The sequence below is a fragment of the Lissotriton vulgaris genome, chromosome 12 (assembly GCF_964263255.1).
Source record: "Lissotriton vulgaris chromosome 12, aLisVul1.2, whole genome shotgun sequence".
Taxonomy (NCBI): Eukaryota; Metazoa; Chordata; class Amphibia; order Caudata; family Salamandridae; genus Lissotriton; species Lissotriton vulgaris.
In genome coordinates, this window is record NC_141700.1 from 642,003,898 (window position 1) to 642,028,857 (window position 24,960).

The 24,960-nt window shown below is 43.3% G+C and overlaps 1 protein-coding gene across 1 annotated transcript in view; it reads left to right on the forward strand.

Moving 5' to 3' along the window:
* The window catches only part of APRT (adenine phosphoribosyltransferase), a 60,161-nt gene extending 35,438 nt beyond the window's left edge, over positions 1–24,723 (forward strand). The window contains exons 2-6 of the mRNA XM_086945807.1: positions 2,677–2,786; positions 7,881–7,984; positions 11,824–11,957; positions 19,834–19,912; positions 24,027–24,723. Coding sequence (XP_086801933.1) covers positions 2,695–2,786; positions 7,881–7,984; positions 11,824–11,957; positions 19,834–19,912; positions 24,027–24,169 — 552 coding nt within the window. The 5' untranslated portion in view covers positions 2,677–2,694 and the 3' untranslated portion in view covers positions 24,170–24,723. The remainder of the gene's footprint in view (positions 1–2,676; positions 2,787–7,880; positions 7,985–11,823; positions 11,958–19,833; positions 19,913–24,026) is intronic.
* The last annotated feature ends 237 nt before the right edge of the window (positions 24,724–24,960 follow it).

Genomic DNA, 24,960 nt, shown 5'->3' on the forward strand with positions numbered 1-24,960 from the left:
AAGGCAGAGTGCAGAAGGGTGCAAGGCAGAGTGCAGAAGGGTGCAAGGCAGAGTGCAGAAGGGTGCAAGGCAGAGTGCAGAAGGGTGCAAGGCAGAGTGCAGAAGGGTGCAAGGCAGAGTGGAGAAGTGTGCAAGGCAGAGTGGAGAAGTGTGCAAGGCAGAGTGGAGAAGTGTGCAAGGCAGAGTGGAGAAGTGTGCAAGGCAGAGTGGAGAAGTGTGCAAGGCAGAGTGGAGAAGTGTGCAAGGCAGAGTGGAGAAGTGTGCAAGGCAGAGTGGAGAAGTGTGCAAGGCAGAGTGGAGAAGTGTGCAAGGCAGAGTGGAGAAGTGTGCAAGGCAGAGTGGAGAAGTGTGCAAGGCAGAGTGGAGAAGTGTGCAAGGCAGAGTGGAGAAGTGTGCACAGTAGAGGGGAGAAGAGAGCAAGACAGAGGGCAGAAGGGTGCAAGGCAGAGGGCAGAAGGGTGCAAGGCAGAGGGCAGAAGTGTGCAATCCAGAGTGGAGAAGTGTGCAATCCAGAGGGGAGAAGGGTGCAATCCAGAGGGGAGAAGGGTGCAAGGCAGAGGGGAGAAGGGTGCAAGGCAGAGGGGAGAAGGGTGCAAGGCAGAGGGGAGAAGGGTGCAAGGCAGAGGGGAGAAGGGTGCAAGGCAGAGGGGAGAAGGGTGCAAGGCAGAGTGGAGAAGGGTGCAAGGCAGAGTGGAGAAGGGTGCAAGGCAGAGTGGAGAAGGGTGCAAGGCAGAGTGGAGAAGGGTGCAAGGCAGAGTGGAGAAGGGTGCAAGGCAGAGTGGAGAAGGGTGCAAGGCAGAGTGGAGAAGGGTGCAAGGCAGAGTGGAGAAGGGTGCAAGGCAGAGTGGAGAAGGGTGCAAGGCAGAGTGGAGAAGGGTGCAAGGCAGAGTGGAGAAGGGTGCAAGGCAGAGTGGAGAAGGGTGCAAGGCAGAGTGGAGAAGGGTGCAAGGCAGAGTGGAGAAGGGTGCAAGGCAGAGTGGAGAAGGGTGCAAGGCAGAGTGGAGAAGGGTGCAAGGCAGAGTGGAGAAGGGTGCAAGCTAGAGAAAAGAAGGGTGCAAGGCAGAGAGGAGAAGGGTGCAAGGCAGAGAGGAGAAGGGTGCAAGGCAGAGAGGAGAAGGGTGCAAGGCAGAGAGGAGAAGGGTGCAAGGCAGAGGGGAGAAGGGTGCAAGGCAGAGGGGAGAAGGGTACAAGGCAGAGGGGAGAAGGGTGCAAGGGGGTTGGTGATGAAGATAAAAATGTTCCCCCCCACCCCGGAAACATTTCTGCGGACGTCCATGATCAGAGACCACCCCACGTAAACTTCTTTTAACGCCACAGAGCTCTGTGAGCCTTTCTCTAGCCTGGATACTTTCAGTGGAAGTGCTTTATACTACTCTATGTATGCATTGAGATGTACTTTATAAGATCATTGTGATTGCAAATAAAGTTTAATGACAGTGATGGCTACTCTCTGAATCCTTCATCAGGTCTAGGCTTGATTCTTCATGTAGACCAGTGGTTCCCAAAGGGTGCGCCGCAGCAGCCCGGTGCGCGGGTATAAAAATGGTGGGGAGCCACGGCGAACTGCCAATTAGGTCAAGGGAGCCACGGGTCAAAAAAGTTTGGGAACCACTGCCATAGTGTAAACAGGCGCTGTGTCTAGGGGATGTCACTGCTCTATCTCCGGTATGAGGACACATTAGTTTGCTCCATATGTCTGACCCCGTTTTTTCTGTTGGTTATAGGTTTTTGGCCACTTTACCACTACTGATCAGTGCTAATAGTGCATCTGCCCTGTGTGAAATGTGACCATATTTAGTTTACCATGAATAGCATATGGGATTTGTTGTTTTGCCCCAGATTTTTCTGACTCTATTTCTGTTGGCTATAGGTTTTTTGGCCACTTACCTCAATTGATCAGTGCTAATAGGGAACATGTCCTCTGTATGAATTGCGACACTGTTTGGTTTACCAGGAGTAACACGTCTGCAGGAGCAGTCTGACGAGGAATCCCTGTGGCTCTGGGTGTGTGTGGCTCTGGGTGTGTGTGTGGCTCTGGGTGTATGTGTATGTGTGTGTGACTCTGGGTGTGTGTGTGTGGCTCTGGGTGTGTGTGTGTGTGGCTCTGGGTGTGTGTGTGTGTGGCTCTGGGTGTGTGTGTGTGGCTCTGGGTGGGTGTGTGTGTGTGGCTCTGGGTGGGTGTGTGTGTGTGGCTCTGGGTGTGTGTGTGAGTGTGGCTCTGGGTGTGTGTGTGTGTGTGTGGCTCTGGGTCTGTGTGTGTGTGTGGCTCTGGGTGTGGGTGGGTCTGGGTGTGTGTGTGTGTGTGGCTCTGGGTGTGTGTGTGTGTGGCTCTGGGTGTGTGTGTGGCTGGCTCTGGGTGTGTGTGTGTGTGGTAGTAATTGCTGTCTGCTGAGCTCGTCCGTAGGGTACAATAGGTCTCACATTTACGAGAGATTAAGCTAATGGCAATGTAAATGACAATGCCATTTATTTATCTGTTTTCAAAACCAACACATAAATACAAATTTTGTCATTTACAATGCCAATAGCTCTAACTTTTCCAAAGGCGAAACCATTGCATTGTAAATGCTTGTTTCAAGTGCAATTAAGACTACAGGATGTTGCCAATTTTATAAATAAGCCAGCCAATAAATGAAATTAATTGCTTACAGTGTGTTTCACATTTCTACTTTCAAGGCTAAAGAAAAGTCAGCCATGAGTGCAGAAAGTGAAGAGCAGAAACTGGAGCGTGTTCGGCAGCAGGTGAGGGCCTTCCCGGATTTCCCATCACCTGGAATCAACTTTCGGTGAGAGATCGGGTTGGGGCAGGTGTGGTTTGTAGTAGAAATAGCAATAACATACTTTACCCAGATTTTGCATTATTTCTCACATGCACAGTTGTATTTCAAAAACCTAATTTTACTATTCCATTAATTTAAATATATGTCCAAGTATCTTCTAACGTTTACATCTTTATTTTATGCACCATCTTCCTTCTATAGAAGCCCTTGACTTTTTTGGCAATCTTACGGTTTGATTCCAAATTTTCTGCAATTAGAATAAGTATCCTTGCCTCATTTCTTGTTTTTCATTGTGAACCTTCCAAAGGACACTTAAACCATTTTTTTCATAAGACGTTATATTTGGGGCACCTAAGCAGAAATTGCAATAAGCTCTTTCTTGCCACACCTGCAGGTTCGAAGCCATATACTTTCACCTCCGTTCCTAATTTACTCAACGGTACCTGATATATATTCTCACTCACCATCTCACACACACTTCCAGTTGAAATGTCCCAGTCGGTCAGCTTGTATAGACTCGTTGTTTTCTTTTACAATCTCAGTTCAAATAGTATTTTGATTCTCACACAGAAAATTCTCTTAGTTGATGTTATAAATATTTAGAACCTTACTAATGTGAATGAGAAGGCTATCTGGCAGATGCATCAAAGTTATGTTTTGCGAGTCCTTAATAGCGAATTTTAAGGAATCGCTATTAAAGACTCGCAAAACAGGATGCATGTAGGAATCGCAATGTTATTAGCGATTCCTACAGATTCCTTATTAGCGATTCGGTAATAGCTAATCGCTAATAAGGAATGGCTTTCCCATTCATTCCTATGGGCCTAAAGGCCCATAGGAGGAATGAATGGGAAAGCCATTCCTTATTAGCGATTAGCTATTACCGAATCGCTAATGTTCCGCTATTTCAAGGGTGCCAGGGTGTCCAAAGGACACCCTGTTGCACCCCTGAAATGGACCTGTGCACAGATGTTACACACACACATGCCCTAAGGGCATGTGTGTGCGCAAAATGTAACTTTGAAAAATGCACAAAAGTGCATTTTTCAAAGTTTTAGCAAATTACCACGAAGTTCAACTTCATGGTAATTTGCTCCCCCTATTAGCGAAATCACTATTTTTTTGGGTTTCATGCATTGCATTTAAGGAATCTCATTTTGAGATTCCTTAAATGCAAGAGCAATTTAAGGAATCGCTATTTAGAGATTCCTTAAATTGCGATTTCTGCATTTGGGATGATGCATCCCAAATGCAAAAATACCGGGACCAAGCGGCCAGATGCTGAGAATCTGCCCGTTTGCTCACGGTATTTTCTTTGATGCATCTGCCTGTATTTGGTTAACGGTTCAGATGCCGGCATACCTTATTGTTATCAGCCAGTTGAATCTTTCTGGGCAGTTCATAACAGCCATGCATGTCTAAAGGAATCTGCCCTGTAAGGTTCAGTGTTACCAGTCTGTTTTTCTTCAAGTTGCTTTTCCCTTTGAGAATGGGTAGTGTCCCCAAAGTGCTCTTCTTACATGCAGTCTTTTGCCTTACTTCACCATTAGCAGTTGATATCTGATTGTAACCTGCTGCTCGTAGGTTTAAAATTTGTCATTGACAACTGTTTCTTTCATCCCTCTGGAGCTCAATATAATTTAAAAACTTCCAACAAGGAGCAACCCCTCACTGACCAAGGGAACAGGGTTTTTTTCCCCACAAAACAAAAGAAGTTTTCCCCTTTGTGACAAAACTCGTATATAATTTTTCTTTGTGTTTGATAATATCCTTCCTATGTATCACGTAAATATGCTTTAATACCCTGAAAAAAGTTGCAATTTTTTAATGTAAATCGTTAATATTTTTTATTTCACTTAATACTAAATTACAAATATGTATAAGATATTACTAAAATGCATGCAATTTAAAATTCATAAAAAATCACCAAATGCTCACACCTCATATAAAAATATTTTATATCAATAATAACGATTTAACTAGTTTCTGTGGTCCACCACCCAAGACAAAAAATTATAGCAACGTTTTTGTTTGTTTACTTTTTTAACCCGTTCCATGCCGTCCGACGTTACAATTAATTAATTATTAATTGTGGGTTTCTAACTCGCTAGAATCGACTCCCGAAGGAGTATCTCTGCGCAATAGACCGCTGGGGAACCCATCCTGGCTTTCCCTGTGAGATGGTCCCTACTGGGTATCTCCAAGGTGAAACCAGGCATCCCCGGCGTATGTGGGGGGCCGTTGTAGAGATGAGGCAAGCTAATGCCCAGAGTTGCCGAGTGTGATCCCTGGTTAGAGTAGGCACCGAGGTGAGAATTATCGAGTCCGCTGACCCTGGTCCACGACCCTGCCGCGTCGGGAATTGAACCCTGGTCCCGGGCCGTCCTCTGCTCCCGGGTCTGCCGCCTCTAACCAGTGGGCCACACCACTCCACGTGTGCGGAAGACGACCGGGGTCCGTCCGAACCCCGCCCACTCATTAATTCCCCAGCACCGCAGCGGAATTCATGCCGCGGTCAAGGTGTTCAGCATATTTTTGTGGTATACAGGAAGACGTAGGTTGTTTTGTGCTTTATAGAATCAGTGACATTGAGCTGCTTTGTGAGACTATAAAATCTTTAAAACTGATGTATTAAAAACACTGCATAAAATACATTATTATAATATTCTGTCTAAAGCGATGCATTTTGCCTCTAGAATGTGTCCAAAAGAGGTCTTCTGAAATGCTATAATCTTTCCTTAGTCTGTACACGTTTGGGATCGTCATTGCTTTTGGCGGGGATAATTCTTCAAGAATAGTGCTTTGTTATACTGATTACTGTTTGCTCTCTACATGGCTCATGCGCAGTGCACGATGCGCAACATAAGTTGTCTGACATGCTGAAAGTACTGAGACATAAAACAGTTGTTAGTTCCAGCCATCTGCAATGTTGTATAGTTTGGCCATCTCTGCAGCCTCCATGCCTTTGTCAGTGAGCTGTTCCTAAAGACATTCATTATGAGTTAGCTTTATATATTGGACATAGAGAAGAGTAATATGTGCCTTAAGGTAGACAAATAAGTGGACATTGAGGAAATGGGAGCAGACCGCATTTTGTACTGCAGAGCATCAGGGAGAAAATCTTTTCACAGATATATTCCAATAGGCCCGGACAATAGTAGTCCTGACCCTTAAGTATTATTGTTCCAGCAAGTTAACAAACTGGATCACTAGAAATAGCCAGATGTGATAGTGCATGGATGGAGGAATTGGCAAGAAAAGCTGGCAGAGTTGCAAAGGTACCCCCCCCCCCCCAACTGGAGAGAATACTATAGAGGGAAAAAGTTTCCTCATCAGCGATGAGGAGAACACGTTGTCATCTAAAGCAAGAAGGAATCGATGGTAGTGATGAACAGAGCCTTTTGGCTCATCGGAGTTTGAAAGGAATATAGAAAAGCATAAAGACAGAATGCAGGAAATGAAACCGATATATAGGCTACAGACATGTTGTGATCACAACGTAGCATCTATTTGTTGTGGAAGGGGGGGGGGGTCAGAAGTAGAACATAAAACTTGAGAACCTAAGTGCCACCTCTGAGGATCCCAGTAAAGGAGAGCGAAAGACTGATGTGGATGCCCAACTTAAATACCAGTTTCATAACCTGAGTGTCCTTCTAGACATCTCTCTTTTTGAGGCATGAGCAATGAAGGGGTCTCCTGGTGCAGAAGAAGATTCTTGTAAAACTGAGGAGGTTGGTATGGGCAGATGACTAGGAAGTGATTCCCTAACCAGCCTGCCTCACATTAGTGAGAAGGAAGGAACATAAAGTAATTTGCAGTGACTGAGAGTGCTGGACTTGAGTTATTGAAGTTACCATTTCCCTTGATTTCTCACTCTGAAGGAACAATGCATAAACTTAATAGGGCAAGACCAGAGTGTAACGAGGGAATGCTAGATGGGTGAGACACAGGGACAAGCGATATATTGTGCAGGATAAGTAAAAAAAATTTTTTTTTTTTAAACAACAAAAAAACTTGCTATTTCGTCTGCAGCGACGAGCCGAAGTAGGTCAGATGAAATAGTGGTGAGGTAAGTCTATGGCTGTTTTTGAAAGAAGTGTATCGTAAAAATAAAATGAAGATACATTGGCGGGCTGAGCCTAGACACCATAGGTGGCTGTGCATCAAAGTAATGAAGCTTATAGTTGGTATTTACATTGTGTCTTTATACCTGGGGAAAATCTCTCCATAGAACAATCTACTAGGTACTTTAGGTTTTATTACATGGGCCTCATTTTGTTGTATTGCTACTTGAAGCAAAATTGATGGGAATGTAAAATGATCTTATGGCGGTCTCTTTTGAGATAAATATATTTGGGCACTTGAATTTACTCTGTTGCAGGTTTATATTTGGGGTAGACATTAACCAAGAACACAGGCTGCTAGTGGTGGACCTTGACGTGTGAGCTGGAAATTTACAGTTTCAACCCAGTCCTGAATTTGTTGCAGTCAACTGGGCAGAATTTCATGGCTGCATCCACTAACGTGATTCGGTAGCTCTTCAATTTTTTTATCTCACTTACAAAGGATTATCTATATTTGCCCCCTTCCCTGAGCAATTGGGGCTCACTGTTTTTTTTTATTAGATGAATGTAACATTCCATGGCTAATGTGAGATGTTGCATTTAAAACATAAGGCTCTGTTTTCTCCCTCTGTCTATTTCTGCACTCCCATGCCTGCTCCTCTGTCAAGAGACTTGTCATGGAAAACGATTTAACTAGTTGGATTGTTCTTGAAAACTATACCTGTTTACGTCCTGAATTTCTGAAAACTTGTTGATTCCTCCAGCGTTGATCGCAAGAGAGGCGTTGCCGATACCAACTTTGGAACATCGTTCACCTCAGAAGAAGGAAGTTTATTTTTTGCTTCTGAAGTCCCTTCGAGAAGTTGAACCAAAGTCTGCAGAGAAATTACCAAACTCTGAAGATTCATTAAGAAAACTTAAAGCACATTAGAGGAAAGCTTGACCTGCAAACGCTGAGAAGTAATTTGTTGTTTTCAAGTCCCAGGTGCTGCTTACTGTTTTCTCATTCCAAAATGTATGTGTGGTTTTTTTCTAGAGACATCACCCCCTTGCTGAAAGACCCATCTGCCTTCCGCACTGCAATGGATCTGATCGAGGCACATGTGAGAAAATGTTTTCCGCAGGTTGATGTGATTGCAGGTAAGATATTGAGTCTTACTGTGTAGGAATTGCTGTTGAGTCTGCGTGATCAGTACAGAGGACCCGGATTGAACAGAAAATGACTTCCCTCCTGCTATTTATCTAGGTGGAACCATGGTAGAGTCTTGAGTAACTCAAGTAGGGCACACACTGGCTCCTGTGTTTCAACGTGGAAGTAAACCAAACTGATGGGACAAGTTATGTAGTTCAAGCAACAAGGCTTTGCTGTATTTTTTTTAAACCATGGCTAATGGTATCATTAAAGCATTGTCTGATCTTTCGCTCCTACTCCCCGAAACCTATCCTCTTCATACTCTTTTGCAAAGTTAGTACTTTGCCCACTCGTGAGTGACCCTCTAAAACCTTTCCAACCTTGGATGGAATCTGGTCACTCATTTGGCTGCTCATCACCACTCCCTGGTTAATATTCTTGAGCTTCCCACTCTCATTGAACCTTCCTTTAGATGAGGCTACAAGCCTACTCCTACTCTTCAGACACAATCCAAGGTATAGCTTCCATCGCTAATGATATAAGATGCTAATTATATGTGAAAGAGACTCTCCTACATCTCGCCTTCATTCCATGGGCAATCTTAGCTAGTAGATTGCAGCAACATTATTTGCGAACACCTTCAAACATCATACAAAACGCACTACCAATTTAGAGCATGCCAGAGAAAACACAAGCTGCACCATCTATCCACAACAAACTGGGCAGCGACTTATTTCACCACCCAGAAATTGATTCCAGGCCTGTTTCAGGCTAGGAAAGCACTATATAAATGCCTTGACACAGTTGAGAACTACACAACATTTTCTAAGTTGAGGCATTATTGTTATGATTTTTGGGAAAGTTAGTAGCCTTGGACTTACTGAACCCATTCAGGAGATAAAAATTAGAGGTGGTCGGAATTCGCGTACTCGCGCTACGAAAAGCTGAGCGAAATGGTAAAAAATCTCTGCGAGCACGCAAAAGTTCAGCGAACATATGGAATCGCTTGTTCCGCCTGTTCACAATGCTTTTTTCTTGTCCACGAACGCTGTTTGCATGCTCAGGGAGAAATATCTCGCAACACGCATTTTGAATGCGCGAAAAAGCAAAAAATTCCGCTAAGCGGCGGTTTGTGGAATTTTTGCCAATTCCACGTTCTTGGAGTAAAGCAAAATTACCCAAATTTCACGAGCGAACAGAATTTACTGCCAAGGCCTAATAAAAATGTGAGAATTTAATCTGGGATTGATGCATAGATATTTCACTTTACAGTAGTGCTTTGTGTTCTACAAAATTATGTATGCCCCTCATAATTCATTTTGAGCAACATCTTTCATTCAAGTTCTAAAAAAATGTGGGACTTTCACTGTAAAAATTGACAAGGTTCATAAGTATGAGGTTCATAAGTATGAGGTTCATAAGTATGAGGTTCATAAGTATAAGTATGAGGTTCATACCTATCGGTGGAGCTGCTCTCCTTCATTGAAATTATCCAGCTGTTGCCCAGGTCCGGTTTTGAAAGAAACTGAACTCTGAATATTTGTTTCAGATATTTCTTGGTGCAAGAAATTCTGATGAAAAGTAGTGTGAAGTGATAGTCTTTCCTTTACACGTTAATTAATCCTTCCCACTGCCACCTGAATAGAAATCGTACAACAGCAGTTATTGTGGCACAACGGGTGCACAAATCTACTCAAAAGGAGGTCGGTGGAGCCCATAATGTTTGCACGAAAGAGGTTTTTGTTGCTGGGCACCCTGATATAACACTTTTGGGCAGTGTAGAACTAGGCTTTCATTCTTCTGTGCAAGCTAAGCTGCACAGTGATGGGTGGACTGCGGTGTTGGCTCGAAATTGTGAGATAATGAAAAAGTGCAAAGGATGTTTAGTTATTATCTGCTTGCCAGTTGTTTTATTTGGCAGATTCCTAATCGAGATATACTATTTTACTGGAACACCCTGGGCCGAACTGATCTTGTTCCTCACCAGTAACACCGACTAACATCTGACATGATGCGCACTAGAGCAAAATTGTAAAATGCATGTTACAAGACCCAGCTAAGCCAAATAAGTTCACTATGTGGTACCCAAAAACACTTACCTTCATGCATCCACCTGCTTTCCTTCAGGCAGTTGATCTGTCCAGTCTAGTCAAAGGCGGGCTAGCAAGTAGCAAAGCTTTACAGCCCTAACCATCAATACCAAAATCATACACCCACTGTAAAAGAAAAAAGGCAACAACCACCTAATTCTGAATAAGAACAGTACACAGCACCCATAATGCATCGTCACAAATTGATTCAGACCAGACTAAGATATGGTAATCTCCGAATCAGTTGGAAAGTCACAGTATTACCAGTAGCATTGCAAGGCCCAAAGTCGGAATGTCCGCTATATAAATGCGAACAACCTAACCTGCATTTATTGACTGTTTCTGCTGCTTTCCAAGTCTTTGGAGCTTGGTGGTGTTTAACTTCTCATAGAGGTGTGCATAGCCATATCCGAATTGGGAGTGTTCTGTACTAGAATAAGCAATATTACTGTGGCAGGAAGCATGTGTTATTCTAGCTAGTAGACCCCTAGTGTCTGCAGTGTGCTGTGGAAGTTGGAGTTACAGCTACTCCACGCATACTTTCAATCAACATTATTTTATTTACGTCGACGTTAGAAGAGACATGTGGACGGGCACCTCTTAAGTTAATTAAAACAAAATCTCTGTGCATCATGTGAGTCTGCACCAGGTTCATGCTGCTAGATGATTGTACGGGGAATTGTGTGACTAAAGCGATTGGTCAAGTGAAGAATGTTGAGGGCAAATGGACAATGGAGCCAGGGCCGGTGTGGATCAGAAAAATGGAGAAGACCGGAGGAAGCCACCTGTGAATAAGGGAGTTGGGTTATACCCCAGGTAGATGGGGCAATATGTCCGTAGAGATGTTAAAATGGATTCTACACTTATTAAAAGTTGTGAAAGATTCATACCATTGCTGCATCTGTATTGCAGGTGAACTAACTGAAGAGCTCTGCAAAGTGGCTAAGTATGCATACGCTTTCTTTCCTTTAGACGCGCTGGGAATCAAACTGCCTTCAGACTCTAGTTCAAATCATTGGTCCAAAAAGGACATGGACTCCCTGATAGTTTGCATGCGAAGTTGCATGCCAAGTTGCATGCCATTCTCGTTTTATTGTGGTTCCTCTTTAGATATGCAGAGGCAGGTAATGGATGCCCGCCGACAGTAAAAATTGTTAATGGTATCTAGTGAAATTATTTTAAAAATTGGTTTGTGTTGCATTTATTTTGAGACAATTAGATTGAATTTTGTTGAGGAGGGGAAGTGAGGGAACAGAAAACAGATGGTAAAAGACTGGTGTTGGCATGTTCGTGGGAATACAAGGCAATAGGGTTTGTATCTAGAGCAAATGGAAAACGGGGAATGTAAGTATAAAGACGAGAACCAGAGAAAAGTAAAAATAGAAGAAATTAAGTTGTTGGAGTAGAAATAATCTTTTCACAATAAAAACAAAAGTAACAAATGTTCAAACTCTTCTCAATAGTTGTAATTCAAACAAATTGTTTGGGATTAATATTGTAGATTCCTTTTTGTATTAGTACCGTGCATCCATCTATTTTATCTTCTTTCTCTTTTTTCTTTAAGCTGTGCGCCATTTTATCCATTTCTCTTTTTACGGGGCTCTTACCCATTCAGTGAAGGGGATCATTATTTCCTATACTAGGAGTGATGATTCCCTTCTAAGCTAATCCCCTGGAAGCAAAACTTCCCTTTTATACTGGTCTGGTACTTGGGTTTATTAACTTGCCAGCTACTAACCTTTTTCCATTTCCTGCAGGTCTGGACTCCAGAGGTTTCTTGTTCGGCCCGGTTCTAGCCCAAAGACTTGGCATTGGGTTTGTTTTGATAAGAAAAAAGGGTAAGCTGCCGGGTCCCACAGAGAGTGTGTCCTACTCTCTTGAGTATGGAAAGGTACGTCTGGGATCATCCTTTACTTAACTGCAATTTTGTAGTTTTTCGTGCTCTCCACTTGGGGCTTTTTCAAGCTTTAACCCCTTAGCTGCGGCGGCTATTCCGCTGCAGCGCTAAGGGGGAGGCGGGGCCGCGCGGCGCTCCCGTACTAATGACGGAACCGCTCCGCCACGGCCCCGCCCGCTCTGTAGAACGTCAGCGCAGGCGTGGAATTCGTGCTGCACAGGCGCGGCGAGCGGGCCGTGACGGAACCGTTCCGTCACCAACACAGCCCACCCGAGGCTCATGACGGAACCGTTCCGTCACGAGCACACACTGCGTATGTTATCGAAAAGAGTGAAACATCAACCCTACCCCCCCTCCCATGTAGGTATGAATCACACCCTGAATAGATGCCTTTACCCACTCTATTCTTCATGAAGGCATGTTAAAAAAAATATCAAAGGACAGCATGTACAAGAAGAACTTGGAAATGGAGGAAAGAAAACTACATTGATTTTTGTTGCACAGAAGTTATGTTATTTTTTTGTCTAGCCATTCTCGATGGAGCATTCTGGACAATGCTGGACGCGGATTAACCTTTAACAAAGCTGGAACAGGCAGAGGCATTGAAGGGAGCACTTAGATTTATGTCTATGTTCTAAAGAAATTAGCTGAGCAAACTACGTAAAATTAAAACCTTACAGGGTATAGAGCAACAAATGTTGCAGCATAAGAAGCAGTAAAGCAAAGGTTATTTGCAGACTATTTGAGGTTTTTACTTCTGAATATGAGCTTAAATGACACGCTCTTTCCTAATGCCCCAGTTGTAGGTCTTTTCTGTTGTATGAGTAAGAACAAGACAGTTATATGCCTGTAACATCACATCATAAAATCGCATCATAAAATCCTTTTTAATTTGCTTGGCTAGCTGTGATGAAAATGGTAATTGTTGATAGGGGAGAGATCCATGAAAAGCATTGTTAACCGATCATAGGTGTTCAGTCCTTAAAGTGTTTTGACCTCTGAAATGTTTTTATTGTTCAAAATATGTGCCTTCTTGTTTTTCAATTGTTCATTGGTATATCTTTGTTACAATATCACATCTAGAAAGAGACCGTAGTTTAGAAAATATTATGCAGTATTTGTTTTAGTAAGTGATCATTTCCTCCATGATTTTCTTATCTGTGACTAATTTTTTGATCAGATTATTTATATGTATTGAAATACAGCACACACACAACCATGAAAAACATTGGATAAAAATTCAATTTAGTGCTTTAAAGAAGGTCCAGCACAGTATTAGGTGTAGTACATCTCCGATATGGGCAAAGTTGACAAGCAGCTCAATGCATGTGCAACACCTTCATCCGGCCCTGACTTTTTGGCCATTCGTGCTTAACTAGTTGCGATTTTTAGATCTAATGGTAAAAGCGACATACACCCCGAATGAAAAATAGTTTCGCTGAAAAACAAAAGCTGACTGATTCGCTCGTTACATGGAGCCAATCAATAGATATGCATTAGATCTATCACAAGCCTGCTGACTTATGTGAGGGTAATATAGGGCGGGCCCTGCAAACTACCAAGAGCAATCTTGGCTTCTGGGGGTCGCTACCTCTGTCGGTCGCGGGGCGAGTGGCGTTACTAAAAATGATAATCTTGCCCCGCTTACTTTATTACTTTGTTACCCTGCCGTTATGGGTCCCTGGGAAGTGCTTTGCCCAACTAAATTCAATGGTTTCTGGATTTCTATGGGGGACAGGGAGGCGTAGAGTGGCGTTGAACACTATGATGCGACCCAGGCAAGACCAGGGTTTTTTTCAGTGCCTGATTTTGAGGCTTACTATCATGCGGCCCAGTTCCAATGGTTCGCACGGCGGATGGCGGGGAAATTAAGAGATGACTTGGATCAGAGAGGTAGGGACCCGGGGCTTCGTCACTTGATTCGGATACTGCTCCGGCTCCCGGTGCGCGAAAGGCAGGTGCCCAAAGATCTCTGGGTGCTGCGGTAGTGTTGGAATAGGGCTCTGCAGCGCAATAAAATGAGCCCTGCGTATGCGCCTGAGATTCCGATGTGGTTCTGTGAAGTTACCTCACGGAGGAGACTGGCAATGACTGCAGGACTGGGGGAGCTGGGGGATCTCCTCCATTGGGGACCTATACGAAGATGGTACACTTACCATTCCTGGATCTTATGGAACGACACGAACTGCCCCCTCAAGACTTCCTCCTACATGCGGCAGTGACGGAGGTAAGGGATGGAGGAACCACAGATCTTCCTCCCTTCTCAATACGTGGTCACCTCCGTGGATAAAATAAAGGCGGTTACATGTCTACACAGGAGGCTGACACAGAGCATAAGGGCTCCTTTAGAGGAACTGAGCATTAAATGGGAGACTGACCTGGGAACACCTATAGAGGCGAGACCCTGGGAGATGCTACAGGAACGGGCATGGAAATGCTCTCGAAATGCGAGATTCCAGTTTATACATTTCTATGTATTTCATTTGGCGTACCTCACTCCTCACAAAATCAATGTGTTCTTCGGCTCCCACACGGCCTGCCCGCGCTGCAGACTGGAAGACACAGCATTTATGCACATGTTTTGGGACTGTCCTTTGCTCCATGAGTACTGGGGAGAGGTCCTCTCCAAGCTGACAGAGGTGACCGAAAGGGAGCTGAAGCTCACTCCAGGGGTGTACCTGCTCCACTGGTTCCCTCACACTGCCCGCAACAAAACCACCAGTAAGTTCCTTGACCTGGGGTTAGTTCTAATCAAACGAGAAATCACTAGCCATTGGAAGGCAATCTCGGGCCCCCAGCGTGACACACTGGTTGCGAGAATTTATAAAATGGGCGGAGTGTGAGGGGACACTCCGACTCCAGCTAGCTCAGAGAACTGACAATGACAGAGTATGGGACACGGCGAGAGCCTGGGTGGCGATGGTGGATCTTCTCAAAAACCCGACTGATGACTGAGCCTTCCGGGAGTGGGGGTCACCCTTTTTTACACGTGAACGCCACCGTAGACCACAGGGTGGGATGATAGGTGGGGAGATGGATAGTATAGGTGCATACACATAGGTGGAACACGGACCACTGCCACATGGATTCCACCGAACTGAGAGGAATAGATACTGTGCACTAAGTACGCTGTTAGGGAGAGAGCGACATGTCTGGTGGGAGGTGGGGTTTCCGGGAGAGGGTTAGGGGAAGGGGTGGGGGTTGAGGAGGGAGGGGGTTTACGTTCTCTGTTATCTGTTGGGATGACCAAATGTCGGCAGTGCTTACTTCTTCTAGGGGTCACTCGATTTAGTCCCTCGGGCAATGGTACAGGTCGGGCAAGGGACGGCTCGCGAATTGCTGGACTGTTGTCCTCTCATTGGAGGGTGACGAGCTGGATGTGCAACTATGATACAGGGTTATGTTTTGATACGGGCACAATTGACTGTTGATTCGCGAGCATATATTGTGGTCTATAAGGTCACCTGAATGTTGTAGCTATGCTGAATGAAGAAAATGAATAAAGTTTGTTTAAAAAAAAAATAGATATGCTTCAGAAGAAAACCATTGTATTCCTTGCATACAGACTTGAGGGTCAGTTATTTTTATGTACTCCGGAGCTTGTGTTCACCTTTTCCCTGCTATATCTATTTTCCAAATTGATTTTTAGCTGGTCCTGTGCCATAATAGGCTGCCTCGTCATGACTTACTCGTATGCCCTCTCAATTATGCAGTATAATATTTCTTATAGATATGCTTGGGAAATTGAATAACTATAAATGCAATTAAAACAAATGCTCCAGTTTATAACCACCTTCTTCCAAAAACAGGGAGTTCAATAAACCTTTTAATAGTCGACCACTCAAAACCTACAGAAAAAACGAGTCCCTAAATGTCTAATATTGAAAAATGTGTCTAGTGAACTCTGTATAGTTATTTTTCGTTCATAACCTTGTGCATTCTGCCAACCTACCTCTAACATCTACTGTTATGGAAGTTGTATTTTTGTTAACTTTCTTGTTGCTCTTAATTTGGGGTACTTTTTAATTTAGACTTTGTGTACTTTTCTTTTTTTTGTAACCACTTATGCAAGTCTGTGTAGGATTGTGAGGGGCACTGGGTGACTTGAAGGTTGTGACTATTCATTTCTCACTTTTGCCTTTCTTAAAATCTAAATAAGGAATGTTTTTCACTTGTTGAAGATAACTATAGATCACCATTCTATCATGGAGTCTTTTATGTTCATTGTTAGTGCTCGAAGAGTGTTTTTGTTCCACTGGTAATTACTAATAACATCAAATCAAGCAGCTTGTATCTTTCTTTCCTATTGTTCTCCCACCTGCTCAAGACATTGAGTCATTACGCGCCTTCTTCAAATTAGTGTTGATTTGTATCATTTATTTAATTTTACAGTTTTATATAGCGCAAACTAGACCTGAATCCGGTATCAGAGCACTTTACATAGCACCAGTTGCATTACATGAGGACACATTTTCTTTTGTTGTTGTTTGGAACAGGGAGATTAAATTATTTGCCCAAAATCGCAGAATGTTCAGTGTCATTGCAGAGACTCTAACCCAGTTCCCCAGATTTGTGGTCGACCGCCCTAGCCATTAGGCCAACTCCTCTCCCCATAATTTATATGTTTCTCAACGGAACTTTACTAACCGCGCATGATGATTTAAGCATTGGCTTTAAGTGCGAAGTTAAAAAGTAGGTGCAGACATAGAGGAGTGAACATTAGCCGGTAGGAAGAATTATTTTGAGGAAAATTAAGCAGTGGTGGTTGCAGAGCATCAGAAGTGGGACAAATCCAGAATGACCATTATTAAGGCTTCTAGAGGCCTCACTCCCACAGGCGTGCCACTGAAATTTAAATTAAAACCAGGAAGCGAGAACTCCAATCTAAAGACAAAATGTAGGCATTTGGAAACTGGTTGGCGCTTTCTTTAGGAAATTAATTCCACCCTGATGATTCTAGCACTAAGCAACAGGCACAGATTTCGGTTTTCATTTCAAGATCAATCATTTTGGGTCTTTAGTGTCTGGTCAATCTAAATTCCCTTTATTTAGCATTCTTTTATGTTTTTTAGGTGAACCATTGCCGTGTACTCTTTGATTGAAAAGTTGGTGTAATTTTTAGTTTTTCTTTCTACAAATAGATCAGCTAGAAAAGCATTGTCCATGGTAGTATGCATATTTCACAGTACAGCTGGGATGCATACTACGAACAGGGATTAGGAGCCATGCGATGGATTGTGCCTACTCCAGTACATTCTTAATCCTTTGTTCATCTTTACCCCTATTGTTCCCAGAACTTCGGCCAGTCTTAATAGTTCACAGAAAAGTGTCGGAGACTGCCTCCTCACCAGGCACCATTGAAAAAACATTTTAGTTTGCTGTGCAGTCTTGAGACTGGTGGTCAGCTGCCTGCCTTAGTGACTCTTCTTCACATTGAATAATGGACACTTCAAAATAATCAAATTGTTTAGGTCCTTCCATTTCTGGATGCACCTCTCATGTTCCCCCGGTTTTACTCTCAGACATCCGAGAATTTTGTCTTGATTCTGTCAAAAGAAGCGATGACATTGATACCAGTTCAATCACCCATTTGGTGAGCAGAGGACTAGTGGTACAAGCATATTGATAAAGAATCACTAGTAATTAAGTATTCCAAGTGGAGGAGACCATTAACCAGAAGACTGCTTACTTCATTTTGAAGAATGCATAGGAGGGATTTGTCCTAATTTCTGGGGGCAGTGCATTCCATATTCTTGAGGCAGGACCAGAAAAGGAGCAGTTGTAAGTCTTCTTTGTATTGAACTTCTCTATGACTCGCAGCTGAAGACAGGCTTGCTGCACCTTTTTTCAGATCACCAACAGACCTCTGTATCATTGCTCGGTACGCTGGGGATCTCTGTTAATGAGCTCAAATCTCTTTAGCCCATTAGATGTTTGCATTTATTGAGTCATTCTGGACACTGCTGTCTTGAAGACCCTCTCGCCCAGCAACAAGCCAGGGAAATCCCAGTGTTTTAGACGGGAGCTTCTCTGTTCCAGCCTTGATGGTTCGGAGGGTGCGTGGGTGTAGGTAGCATGCATTCTACTGGTGACTCGCACCCTCTGGCATAGGTGGGCCCCTTAATGGAAAATTCTCCTGCCGGGGCTCAGCCATGGGGAAGTCTTTCTGATAGAATGTACTTTTCCAATGGACTTCTCAGGACGTTTATTGGTGGATGACCTGCACCAGTCTACCGTGCAGCATGCCATTTTCTTTTCCACCTTCAGAGCCTACAGTAGAGATGATTACGTCATCCATCAGCTGGATGAGGTCCCCTGGATGATGTGGATATTGGTGGCTGTTGGTCTGGGATGGAACAATTTTGTCACCAAAGTCTCCTGACGGTGGGTGCCATTCGACTGGCTCTCTAGGCCATTCTGCTGTCCAACAAGGCTAGGTCAATCCAGGTGCTGATAGACCACACTATTGTCACATTGTCTTACAACAGGCAGGACGGAGTGGGGTCTTGTGCCATCTGTCTTGAGGCTTTGGCGATGGCAGACTCTTCCCAAGAGTTTCCAGAAGGTCAGTCATCTGGAGGGATCCTTTAACATCGGTGCAGACAATCTCAGCTGGCAACATTGTGCCAGTCACAAGTGGGTTCTGCACCTGGTGGTGGCTCAGGGTAGACCTGTTTGCTACTTTTGAAAATACTCATTGTCATTATCTTTTTGGCACTATGGTGGTTTCTCCTCCTGTGTTTTATAGGAAAGATGTTCCACCTTCGGTGAGGCTCCGGCCTCTTGTTTGCGTTTCCCTCTTTGATGCTGATCCCACAGTTTCAGAAGAAAGTCTGGCAGCACCTAGCACAACTGATTCTGGCCGGCTCAGATTAAGTCAGGAGGGTCTGGTGTTCGAACTGCTGATCCTGGAAATCTGCCCTCCAATTCTGCTTCATCTCTGGGAGAACTTGCCGTCCCAGCAGCAAGGCAGGGTGCTGCACCTGGCCCTCCACTATTTACCCCTTCATACATGGAGATTGAACAGGCTTTGATCTGTTTTCTAACTGCACTTCTGCCACCAATCGAAGTTTGCCATTTAATGTAAATAGAAGCCAGGTAACCCTCTTACAGGTGAAACTGTCTTATCTTCTCTGTAGCTGCTAAACTACTGCTTCTTTCCTGTCTTAATTGTTTTGATGATCAGAAAAGGCAAGTGGCTACAATGGGCAGGCAAAATTGAAGAATCAGTTTGACACTACTCCCTCTTCACTTGTGCCCCCATAAGGTGTGAAACACTTCTTTACAATCTATGCACAGCATGTGGATCTAGAGTAGCTTCAAAGTGCTAAAGGAAAAGGTTACTTAACTTTAACAATCTGTTTGCAGCTTGAGACTATTGTCACATGGCACCCACCCTGCACCTTGAACAAGATGGGCGATCCCAAGGTTACTTATGCTCCCAATAACAGAGTGCATGAAGATGATGTGGAAAATACTGTCTAAATGTTGTGCCTAAGTTCTATGTGCTACGGTTGGCGTTCGTGTGAATCACACTGAATCTGCTTATGATGCCCAAAACTACTGTATTGATGTATAGAAGATGCTTCTCTAGTCCAACTGGAATGATGTTGCGCTTTGGAATCTAAAATTGTAATAAGAGGTAGACCATTGTTACAGGAAAGAAACCTTTTATTTGCCAATCCTTTTTTTTTGTTGGCTTGATGTAAGTAAATCTAATTTGGTTTTTGGTAAAGGAGAGAGTATACCTGTGAATCTCAAGATCATATTGATACATTAGAGGCTCAATTGGAGTCTCTCCTGGAAAAAGTACTTTGTGGTTAATAGCAAAACTGTTAAATGCTGAAATGCCTAATTTTTATTGTTGCAGGCTGAATTAGAAATCCAGACGGATGCAGTAGATGCCGGACAGAAAGTTATTATTATTGATGACCTGCTTGCCACTGGAGGTAAGTTAAGGTCTGGTTAGTTGGGAATAAACTGGCTGTGGATGAATTCCATGAAACAACTGTGGTGGTAATCTGTAAACGCACACCAAGAAATTAGATTATTATTTGGGATGAGTGGCTACCCACTTTAAGAAATAATCACAACCCTTGTAAGGATGACCTCTCAAAGTTACGAAATTAGCGCAAGCTAAACACCTTGGTAGCTATGGAATAGTGAAAATAGGCTTAACTTGGGGTAATGTGTAAAGTATTTACGCTGGACCAAAGCAACAATACAGGCAAAATAATAAAACTCTTAAATTAATAAACTTAAATGATAAGAATCCAATAAGGGTAATTGAGGTTGGGGAATTTTTTTAACGTTTTAAGTAGTAAGCGCCACGAGGGATAACTTGTTAATGATAAGTAAATGGTTGAGGTAGAATGGGAGCTTGGCACAGTTTAAGCTGACTGTGATGGAAGGCAAGTTGAATACACCAACTAAATTTGTCTTGGTCAAAGAATATACCCTCTGACTTTCCACCACAGTAGTACACTTCTAAAGCCCCCCGCCCCCCAACCTTACTGGAGGCATTTAGAGACTCTCAGGGTGTTGGGCAGAAGCCGAAAGCAGTATTTATTCTAGGTCCAGTTGCCACTCGTCAAGTTGGGCAGTTGAGGGAAATGACTCTTGTAGCTTATTGTATCGGTGTAGCTTGAATAGGTGGTCAGCCTTATGATGCTTGAAGTCCATTTATTTGTTTTGGGTACAAAAGGGAGAATCCAGTCCTTCAGGGCTCTTCTCAGGTCACACACAGCAGGTACACTCCCTTTCTGTTCTCCCGAAAATCCAGTAAGTGTTCTGAAGGGGCTGCCCAGAAGTGCAACATTCATGTCTGGCACTATTGAGTGGGGGGAATGACTCCTGGGCACATTCTAACCAATGAAGTAAATGTGCCCAGGGCCAACCCTACCCACTTTGGGCATTTTCAAGATAGCACAAGTTGTCACCCATTCTAAACTTGACCTCTGGGGGGTGTGGGGAGTGTGCTATGGTAATCTTTGTGTTTTCCATCATCTAACACTGAAATCCAGTTTAAAGAAGCCACTGTACCCACACTAATCTCAGAGAAACAAATGTCTGGTAGGACAAAGGCCAGGTCCTCCAACAACCAGTCGGCGGATGCACAAGAATTGTCTTGGCATCCTGTTCTTCACCTTTGAAGTGCGCCACTGGTGTTATATGTACACACAGCAACCCAGAAAAACAGGATTTGACACTGCAGCAGGACTTAACACTGTAGTGTCAAAATGGATGCCCAGAAACCCAAGTTACATATTTGGTAAGGTTCAGAGGAGTCCTCTCTGTCCACTCAGGTCGGTCTATTTGCTTCTGGGAAGTGTTTCACACCTATACAAATGCTAACCACTGACTGGGAGGCACTGCAGAGCAAATGGAAATTAACCTCCAGGAACTTCAATCAACTTTCCAAAAGTTATTTTTGCCTAATATATTTTTTAAATCCAACTTCACCATTGAATTGGATTTTAATATTTATTTAAAATAGTTGTTTAATTATTCTACAAGCGAGCCGCATTCCTGAGATACAGTTTTAGGATTGGAAGTCCTACTCTGTTTTTTTGCCATAAGGTAGTTTGGCCTGCCACCGTGAAAAATAGCTTTCGGATACTAGTCACTGTAATGAGACATTAACATTTAATTTCTACATGTCGTACTTTTAAATATTTTGCCTTGTGGACTACAAGGCATATGTACTGGGGACTGATTAATATTTAAAAAGGAGGTTTTGACTTGTCAAAATGGTTTATTTTGACAGGTTGAATTGCAGTTTTTACAGTGCCACAATCGGGCTACACAGAGTAGGCCTCAAGCCATGTTTGCACTGCCACTATATGGCCCAATAGGTGCCAAATATTGACATATTTAACTTGCCTACAAGTCTGTAGTATATGGTACAAAGAATACCCGGGGCCTTGATGTTAAATGCCATCAGAGGTGCTGCAGTGCTCTGATGGCCTTTAACATCAAGGTCCCGGGTATTCTTTGTACCATATACTAGGGACTTGTAGGCAAGTTAAATATGTCAATTAATATTCCAATTAAATGGTCCTTTTAAAGGGGGGCACAAGCACTTCACTACTTGCTAGCAGGGGTAAAGGGGACAGAGTTTAAAGCCAGAAAAAATATGGGATCCAGCAAAAAGTGAAAAATTTGGGGTGACCACGCAGAAGGCAGATTTCGTGAAGATCAAAATCAATTCTAATGTAAAATCGCTTAGTTTTTAGCCTATGCTGGGACCGCGAGAGGCAGAGACAGCACAAGCTGCAGGTTTTTCGAGTGGAGCTACAAGGAGCCCCTCTTTCAAGCCTCTGGGTACCCGAGGAAAGTTACAAAAAAACCAATGGAAGGTCCATTTTCGACCGACAATAGAGAGTAGGCCTAAGCCACCTCCTTCACCGAACTCACCTGGTCCTGAAGAAAGCCGCACCGACCCTTGGGGCGACAAAGGCTGAAACATGTCGACCATCTTTGTACACAGGAGGATTGAATATGTATGAATCCTAATAATTCTTCTTACACGTATTCAACCGTATCCTCCATTGCCAATTCAATCCCGACTAATAAAATTATCTCTTTTCCGGCAAGATTGGATGGCTTTTAAGTAGAGCACTGTCACCTCACCAAAAATCACTGATCACTACTGTTTTAACCTAGGGTGTTCTCCTCCGGGTGGAGGGTGCATACCAACTGACCCCGTGATTCTGCACAGACGTGTAAACGAAGGCGGAGAATCAAGATACACCGCCCATACCACCATGATTGCACGTGTATGAGGGTCTTTTAAACAAGGGTCATTCTAGTTAGAACTGTACCCAGGTTACACAGGACAAGTGATCCCCCCTCCCCCTTTTGATTAACAGTAACTGAAGCCAAGGAACTTGGTGGGATCACGGATTTTTCTTCTCCCCCTCTTTGATCACTACGGCAAGTTAAATATGTCAATTAATATTCCAATTAAATGGTCCTTTTAAAGGGGGGCACAAGCACTTCACTACTTGCTAGCAGGGGTAAAGGGGACAGTTTAAAGCCAGAAAAAATATGGGATCCAGCAAAAAGTGAAAAATTTGGGGTGACCACGCAGAAGGCAGATTTCGTGAAGATCAAAATCAATTCTAATGTAAAATCGCTTCGTTTTTAGCCTATGAGGTGACCGTCGTGATCAGGAAGTCACACCGCATAATATACCAGATGATTTTCTGTTGAGATTCCATACTTATTTGTGAGTTTGATAGTGCTGTATTTCCCCCCACGGCCCAAGGTAATAAGAATCTGAGAAATGCCAATATTTACCTATTGGGTCACTCTGGTTTTCCTGGACCCTGCCTAACAGTTTTGGTGTTTCCTAATTACCTCTGTATACCTACATCCGACCACATCTAGGAAAAGTGTTATGTGCCACTCCACTGCTTTCTTTGGCACCATCCATTCTTGTACCCACAATCTTGAACAAGTGTGTAGTTTTCTTCTGAGTCTTCTCGCACATTTCATCGGAGATGAAGATAACTAGAAGAGGCGCCCAGGTCTAGTGGTTAAGACACTGATTTTTGGAACCTCTAGCCTTGGATTTGAATCCTGAAGTGTTAGAATTTGATTTTTAATCCTGTGGTTCTAGGTAAATCAGACCCCCCCCCCCTTTCCTAAAAATGTACATGGGTGAATTGCAATTGTAAATGTGTGAAATGTAATTGTATAGTTCAATTATAAGAATCACCACAATCTTGTCTCGCAATTCTTCTCCCCGTAATTTGCAACTCCTGGGCTATATAACTAGAAATACCTACAAGAGAGCTAATGTGGTGGTTGGCCAGCCATGCTTAGCTGTTGAAAAACTGGAAGATTTGTGCTGCAAGCCTGATTTCAGTTTCTCATGCACCTCGTTTAGTCGGATAAGTTATAGAAGAGCTCTTTGGAATGATAATAGCTGCTTTTTTTCTGCTTTCCATGGTTTGTTTCTATGAGGCTTTTCCACTCTCCTCTGTGGTAAAGTGCCCATGCTCTGTTTATATTTTGTCTCCTTGCACCCTACTTATTCAAGTCTCTGTTTCTTTGTAGGTACCTTGTGGGCAGCTTGTCAGCTCATGAAGAAACGAGAGGCTGAAATTCTTGAGTGCTTGGTTCTGATAGAGTTGACTAGCCTCCGGGGGGCAGAGAAACTGAAATCTGTCCCACTTTTTTCCTTGCTGCAGTATGATTAGGGCCAACTTCTGGATCGAGTCATTTGCCTTTTGTTTTTGTGCACTCACACCAAGGGTGTTGCTGCTTCATTGGAGATGGAGTTGTGGTCCTAGAGGATTCGCTATTGACCTCTGTACGCATGAATCCATACTCATAATCTCAGATTCACCACATAATCTAAATGTTTCCTTGTATAGCTATTCAACAAGTGCATGCAAACCTATCACAGCTCTAAAAAAAGAAAGCCCTGGATCACATGGGCACTGCTCACAAGTGATTAGAAACGAGTGCCACAATGTAAGCAGGCCTCTTCTTGCCTGTGTTTTTGTATCCTTTGTTTGCAGAAGCATAATTTTCTTCCAAGAGAATGTCCTATACTTCTCCTCTGATTACATATTCAATCAGTATTAAACCAAAGTGGACAATTCTTGCGCTTTCCTGAACGGGAAGTGTATAGACAAAACGAACAAAAAAGGAGCAAATTTGCTACTCTTACGCCAGCTAGTACTGTATAGTTTTAAATCATGTGTTCTTCCTAAATAAAATGGCCTTCTTTAGTAAGTCTTTGTTCTTATCCCATTTAGGATGTTTACATTTTTCAGTTCTACATAGTTGGTGGGGCCCAGTTTCTAGTTATGTCTGTGTGAAAGGAGAAACTAAGGACATCAGGGAGGAAGAATGCGTGTGGTGATATGTTGTATGCTTAATTTGGGTGTTTCTTAAGACCACATGTGGGTAAAATGATGTTATAAATCTGATTGTGGATTGCAAATCTAATGTACTAAAGATTTGGACCTGGACAATTTCTTTC